At 42.9% G+C, this 7699-nt stretch overlaps 1 protein-coding gene across 1 annotated transcript; it reads right to left on the minus strand.

Annotated features, from left to right (window-relative positions):
* Positions 1 to 612: 612 nt before the first annotated feature.
* Positions 613 to 5324, minus strand: LOC124138170. The gene is made up of 3 exons (XM_046504702.2): positions 4969 to 5324; positions 2475 to 2594; positions 613 to 1616 (listed from the first exon to the last, which is right to left on the minus strand). Exons 1-3 carry the CDS (start codon positions 5291 to 5293, stop codon positions 1354 to 1356), a joined length of 708 nt encoding a protein of 235 aa, XP_046360658.1. The 5' UTR covers positions 5294 to 5324; the 3' UTR covers positions 613 to 1353.
* Between the last annotated feature and the right edge of the window lie 2375 nt (positions 5325 to 7699).

Here is a 7699-nt window from a genome sequence, read left to right on the forward strand (position 1 = left end):
GAACGCTTTAACGACTAGGCTACCCCACCGACGCACATGAGTACACCTACCAAACAAGGTAAAAACGAACCAGAAGGGACTGTTGATATTTGTTAGTTAAATCCGTCGTGCATCGCGAAAATTTGGAAGCCCCAATTATCCATAAGCACATTCACGGTTTAGTGTGAAAAGGTTGGATTGAACATATACATTGTGTACCCGGTATTTTTTAAACGATCGAAAACAACAACTCATATTAAACAGGTGCTGGAGAACTTGGACGTATTTGTTACTCGCATTCTTATGAACTTCTTGGTATTTTCGCCAATAGTTACAGAAGAACAAGTTTCAGCGCTCCAAATCAGTAGAAGGAATTTGAGCAGTATTCAACGGAACCTGTTGACGTTGCCTTTCAGCCATCTCAGCGATTGAATAATTACGTATCTGTTGTTTAAATCACCGCTGATGGAGGGGGCGGTCGGGTAGCCTAGTGGTTAAAGCGTTCACTCGTCACGCCGACGACCCGGGTTCGATTCCCGACATTGGTACAATGTGTGAAGCCCATTTCTGTTATCCCCCGCCATGATATTGCTTGAATATTGCTAAAAGCGTCGTAAAACCAAACTCACTCACTCACTCACTCACTCACTCACTCACTCACTCACTGCTGATGGCAACTGACACTGATGGAGTGTGGTGACCATTTCGTTGCATCACGCCTACGTTTTAACGTCTCGTTTGAATGACAAATCAACGTGCTATTGCCGCGATATTGTTATATAAAATTCTACCAGGAAACAAATCACCAGCGCCTCAAAGTATAAGTATAATTCAGCTGGAGTATCACACATGTAGAATTGGTATTGTGGGCGATGTACAGCACGAACGTTTAGATTGTGACATAAAATAGTCTTCAAACTTCCTGCGTCATACGTGACTGGCTTTTTTTAAATTGTCCTTCATAATTTGTTTCTTTGATAATAATGTGTTACATGTACTTGTTCTAGAGACTAAAAAAAGGCACGCACGAAGCCACTCTCTTGATCACTCACTTACCCATCCACCCACCCAAACTCACTAATTCACTAGTTTTACAATTTCATCCAGGAGATGAACATTTCCCTTAAGGTTATAACACCACAGTGTTACGCACTGTTCACCTAACTATGCGTTTAGCGGCACTGCCGGTCAAAGATGTTGCAAATATTTATTTTTTTTAAATTCTGCAAATCTGTGGTCTCAGAACAGTGAATTTCAAACACAAAAACAATCATATGGCCGGGTGTATATGTTGAAGATAGATTTCTTTAGCAAACGAAACATAGAGGGTTGAATGATTATTGGAACCTTTCAGCCAAGGATCGTTTTCATATTTCAAGCACAGTTACGGATGATTCCATGGTATAGAGTAGAGTCCTGGATCATGTGCGATGGGGCATCATACCAAGCCGTTTTGCTCAGGTAACAGCCATGATATGTAAAATCGTAATCTGCTGTAATACACAGAAAATTTGTTTCTGCTGAGCACAAATCCATACACATCTCTATTGTAGGGACGTTTCCTACAAACTTGTCGTTGTGTTCGTAAAGGTCTTTATTTCTGAATGTAGTGAATTCCGAACCATAGGTAGAACAACCTGAAAGAAAAGTATGAGGTCAACTGCGAATGAAAGTGTTACCTGAGTGGGTGAGTTAAAGTTTAACGTCACATCGGCAATATTTCAGCCATATCGTGACGAGAACTTCGACGTCAGCGAAGGCCAGTAGAATAACTAGAGTATCACAGTTTCGATTTTAAAACTATTCACAAAGAAAAACGTTAAGCACACCCCTATTTCTGTACCATGACAAAAGGCAAAAATATGGGCAAGGGATGACTGACCACAGGAGCTAGGCGATACCAATGTCATCGGATAGAACAAACATTTGACAACAAATACAGAAAATATTGGTGAGTTGTGATTGTGGTTGTACGCAATTAAGTCATCAGTTAAAATATACAAATATACTACGTGAGGTATGAATAAATGTACTTTAAATGGTGTGGCCTTACATATCCTCTTGACCCGTGAAGATTCCGGGATAGAATTGGTCTTCAGCAACCCATACTTGCAGTAAAAGGCGACAAACGGGATCGGGTGGTCAGGCTCGCTGACTTGGTTGATGCATGTCATCGATCCCAATTGCGTGGATCGATGCTCATGATATCAATCACTGGATTGTCTGGTCCAGACTCGATTATTTACAGACCGCCGTCATATAGCTGGATTATTGCTGAGTGCGCCGTTAAACAACAAACCAACCAATATGTTTCTATGGTTTGGGTTTCTTTTCGCAGTGTATATTATACACAATCAGGAACGTCAACCACCACCATACTCAAATCGGCACTGAGGGGTGGATTTCAGTGCTAACAATATGGCCGATATAAATGTAAGCTGAAGTAACGTCGGGTTTCATGTCTCAGCGCTTTTAGGAACAAAACCGCAACCTACCTTGAACACAGTTGCCATGTGAGTACACGTGCATCATGTCACACACACACTGCCCATCATTACAAGTAGTCTCTGCACCAGTACAATCTGAAGAGCTGACACAGGAGCCGAAAGGGTTGACTGAAAGATATAATCAGTGATTGGTCTCAATTGAATTGTGAGGTTTGTTTTTGGTTGTTATTTGTTTAACACCGCAGTCGACCCGTGAAGATCCAGGGTAGAATAGGCCTTCAGCAACCCATTCTTGCCGTAAGAGGCGACTATGATTGTCGTTTGTTTGTTATTTAACGCCGCACTCAGCAATATTCCAGCTTTATGACGGCGGTCTGTAAATAAACGAGTCTGGACCAGACAATCATGAGCATCGATCCACGCAAATGGGATCGATGACATGCATCAACCGAGTCAGCGAGCCTGACCACCCGATCCCGTTAGTCTCCTCTTACGACAAGCATAGTCGCCTTTTATGGCAAGCATGGTTTGCTGAAGACCTATTCTACGCCGGATCTTCTCGGGTTTATGCTTGTCGTAAGAGGCGACTACCGGGATCTATGCTCATGATATCAATCACTGGATTGTCTGGTCCAGCCTCGATTATTTACAGACCGGCGTCATATAGCTGGAATATTGCTGAGTGCGGCGTTAAACAACAAACAAACAGACCAAACAAACAAACAAACCGGGATCGAGTGGTCAGGCTCCCTGACTTTGTTGATGCATGTCATCGTATCTCAATTGCGTTGATCGATGCGTATGTCAATCACTGGATTGTCTGGTCCAGACTCGATTATTTATGTACATAGTTAGAATATTGCTGAGTGCGGCGTTAAACAACAAACAAACCATTGAATCGAACCCGGGTTTTCGGCATGATGAGTGAACTCTTTAACCACTAGGGGCGGTCGGGTAGCCTAGTGGTTAAAGCTTTCGCTTGTCACGCCGGAGACCCAGGTTCGATTCCCAACTCGGGTACAATATGTGAAGCCCATTTCTGGTGTCCCCCACCATGATATTGCTGGAATATTGCTAAAAGCGACGTAAAACCATACTCACTCACTCACTCACTTTAACCACTAGGCTACCCGACCGCCCCCTACGTGATTGGGATACGATAACATGCATCAACCAAGTCAGCGAGCCTGACCACCAGATCCAGTTAGTTGCCTTTTATGGCAAGAATGGGTTGCTGAAAACCTATTTTACCTGGATCTTCACGGGTCGAATTGTGGAGGCGACATAAAAACTATGACTCTTTCACTGGATATATTCATTTGATACTATGCAATAACATGTTGATGGAACAATTGGTTGGTTATATGATGCGTATTTTTATCGACTCTCAATCAAAAGTTGTTTTATCAGGATTACAGCAATCAAGGCCTCAACAAAGCTTTCAAAAGTTTTATGGTGGACATGTGCTTGACATTTCCAAATTTGAGGCATCAGTGACAAAAATTATGTCCGATGCAATTCCCTACTTTGACTGGTGCCAAATGGTTCCCGTGTTTGTTAAGGTGAACATTTGACTTGCCTTTAATTTGCATGTGTTTGTGGTGTATACCACCGGTGGAGCAGAATACGCTCACCTTTTCACGTACACCTCGTATCATCACTATTTGATAGTGATTCAAAAACACAAGCTCATGCTATAGTCAGTCAACTGGCAGAGATTTCTTATGAGTGAGTGAGTATGGTTTTACGCCGCTTTTAGCAATATTCCAGCAATATCACGGCGGGGGGACACCAGAAATGGGCTTCATACATTGTACCCATGTCGGGAATCGAACCCGGGTCTTCAGCATGACGAGCAAACGCTTTAACCACTAGGCTACCCTACCGCCCCAGATTTCTTATGAATATGGAAACAGTTTTGTCGCATTTATAATTGTCGAAAGAGTTTGAAGTGACATCAGCTTGCAGAATGTATTGGTTGCTGAGTTGTATTTTAAATGAACAATTTTTTCAGAAATATTTCAAGCTGCCAGGGAGGTTTTGAGGCCAACGGTACTTAACCAACGTAGGCCTAACGTCTGAATGCGAGCTGGGTAGGCAAGATAAAGTTGTTTATCCTTACTGTGTACAATTGTGCCAAATATTTAGATTGTCCATACAACTTACATGAATAAACAATAATACGGTTCGTCCTTACACCTTAGGGATTTGTCTTCACCTTTTACAGAAAAACAAGATAAAATAGCGTGTCCTCACTAGTTATCTGGGTAGGAAATAGGTCTTCAGCAACCCATGCTTGCGGTAAGTAGCGACTAACGTGATTGAGGGGTGAGGCTCGCTGACTTGGTTGATGTATGTCATTGTATCCAAATTGTGTGGGCCGTATGTCATTGTATCCAAATTGTGTGGGCCGATGCTCATGATATAAATCACTGGGTTGTCGGGTACAGACTCAGTTATTTACAAACTGCCATCATAAAGCTTGAATATTGCCGAGTTTGGCATTAAACAACAAACAAACAGACATGTGTGTTTCAATTACCTGGTGCACAGGTGGAATACATGTTGAATCCTGATTCATCGACATACTTTGTTGCTGCTGGTGTAGTGAGAGGCACAGTATATGCCACGCATTCTCCACTACCGTCCTTGAATCCAAAGTACCTGATGACTCCAAAGCGGGAGCAGTGCGTCGCACATTCGGCGGGACTAGTCGTTTCCTTGGTCCACAGAACACCAACACTAACTCTCTTGTTTTGGAAAAATGGCAATGGCACCACCGGGCATACACCACAGGCAGTACTTCTAACAACACCAAAACCACCACAAGTTATCAACAAAAGCAGAGGAAGATCTCTTCTGGTCATGATTTGTAACAAGCCCCTTTCCTCACAAACAACTTTCTGCAACTACAACAAGTGTAGAACTCCAGTGAAACTTAGAGTTCTGCGCATAAATATTTAATTTGTAAAAAGCTAGTGACCGTTGAACCGTTCTTCTCGGCTGAATATACAATGCATAAAACCTTTTGAAGGTCTGTCCTATAAAATTTACAAAGTCATCTGTGGCAATGACGGTTGAATGATTGATGTTGCAGACATCCAAATAAAATCAATCGAAGTTAGCCAGCATAGATTGGGCATCAACAGTGTTTTTTTCCAGTTGTGTCTGTAGCAACTGCTTAGTAAAATGTAGCAACTGCTTAGCAAAATGTCGCCTTGTTGCATCATGATATAAGTTTATGTGGATTGCGGCGGAACCCCCATCGTCTATACTACTTGGGTTTAAAATTACTGTAGCGGGGAAGTAAAGTCCATGGTAATGCAAATCTCAGACATATACCACTTTGATGTACTGACAAACCATGAATCCCATAATGAGGGCGAATTCGACCCACGGTCGTCGATGATGACAATTCAAACAAACTTCTGCACAGGTTGTCATGAAGTCCAAGGTGAGGTCTAATCGCCCTGGTCCACCCCTTGACAGATGCTATTGATGTAGGTGTCGGGTAATAGATCCACTGATGTTGGTGACACTTGTGAAAGTTGAGAGGTATGAAGGAGCAATGCTGATCATAAATAAACATAATCGATCAAACATCGAATAAAGCACACTTTACAATACCATTACCAACAAACCACGACCGAGAGTAATATGAGGATGTGTCTTCCTGATGCTAATTAAAAGTTATGATTCGATTGAGAATATAAGATTGATAACTCTTCCTCTAAATAGAGCGGTCGGGTAGCCTAGTGGTTAAAGCGTTTGCTCCTCACGCTGAAGACCCGGGTTAAATTCCCGACATGGGTACAATGTGTGAAGCCCAATTCTGGTGTCCCCCACCGTGATATTGGTGGAATATTGCCAAAAAGGGCGTAAAACCATCCTCACTCACTCTCTCACTAACTCGCTTTCTCTAAGTAACACAGTACGACGTTTACTGAAAAATAGTAACCACGTCGTTGCGGGGGATAATAATGAGTGAGTATTGTTTTATGCTCCTTGAAGCATTATTCCAGTAATATCACGGAGGGGGACACAACAACTAAGCTTCACACTTTGTACCAATGTTGGGAATCAAACACTTTAACCATAAGTCTACCCCACCGTCCACACAGTACTACTCACCATAACCGTGCACGTAAGTTTCACCGAAGTCGTAAACGTCTGAGACCTGCATCACTTCGGGCTTTCCTCCCACATTAACCTGACACGTCGAGATATAACTGTAATACTGTTAAAAACGGCGTTAAACTCAACTCACTCACTCACTCACAGTACTACAACTACTAGGAACATGTGGTATAAGTAAAACAATGTGGAAATGACACATACGTATACTGAACAACAAAAATTCCTATGACATTGAATAAGATTTAATGCAAAGTTACGTTTTTACCAAATCTAAAACAATTTCGGTTTGCAACAGATAAAAGACTCCTGTAACTGTTCAAATTGTTAAATTTGCCATACAGACTTCAGAAAATGAGGAATTTCATAAAAAAAACATGAACATGTCAAAATGTCAATCGATAGTTGCGATGCAAGCAACACATCTTCGTCTCATGGAATGGACCAGGCGTCGCACAAAGTCCTGTAGGATATCTGTCCATATCTGCTGGAGCAAGTTCCTGGAGTGTCTGTGGAACACGTGATTAACGTCAAAGGCGCCTATCCATCTCATCCCACGTGTGCTCGATTGGTGAGAGATCAGGGGAATGAGCAGGCCAGGGGGTGACATTCACGCTGTTTTGTTGAAGAGAATCCCTAACAAATCGAGCAATATGAGGCCGGGCGTTGTCATGTTGAAAGGTAATGCCTGGGCCATGACGACGCAAAAACGGTAGAGCAACAGGGCTGATGATCTCGTCGCGGTAGCACTGTCCATTGAGATTTCCCTCTACCACTATCAAACGGGTCCTCTGCCTTGCTGTAATCCCACCCCATACCACAACGCTGCCGCCCCAGAACCGATCTTTTTCCATGACACAATGATTGACGTAACGTTCACCTCGACGTCGGTACACTCGAATCCGTCCATCGCTGTGGCCGAGGTGAAAAGGAAACTCGTCAGTAGGTAGAAATTGTCCCCACTGCATGGCCGTCCAGCGCAGACGCTGTCTGCACCACTGTAGACGTGCTTGACGGTGGTTTCCTGTCAAAATTGGACTTCTGGTAGGTTTTCTGGCGACAATCCCTGCACATCTGAGGCGACAACGTACGGTTTGTGAAGATATTCGTAGAAGGCCAAGGATGCTTCTTGCAGTCAC

The sequence above is a fragment of the Haliotis rufescens genome, unplaced genomic scaffold (assembly GCF_023055435.1).
Source record: "Haliotis rufescens isolate VD_foot unplaced genomic scaffold, xgHalRufe1.0.p SCAF_6, whole genome shotgun sequence".
NCBI classification, from domain to species: domain Eukaryota; kingdom Metazoa; phylum Mollusca; class Gastropoda; order Lepetellida; family Haliotidae; genus Haliotis; species Haliotis rufescens.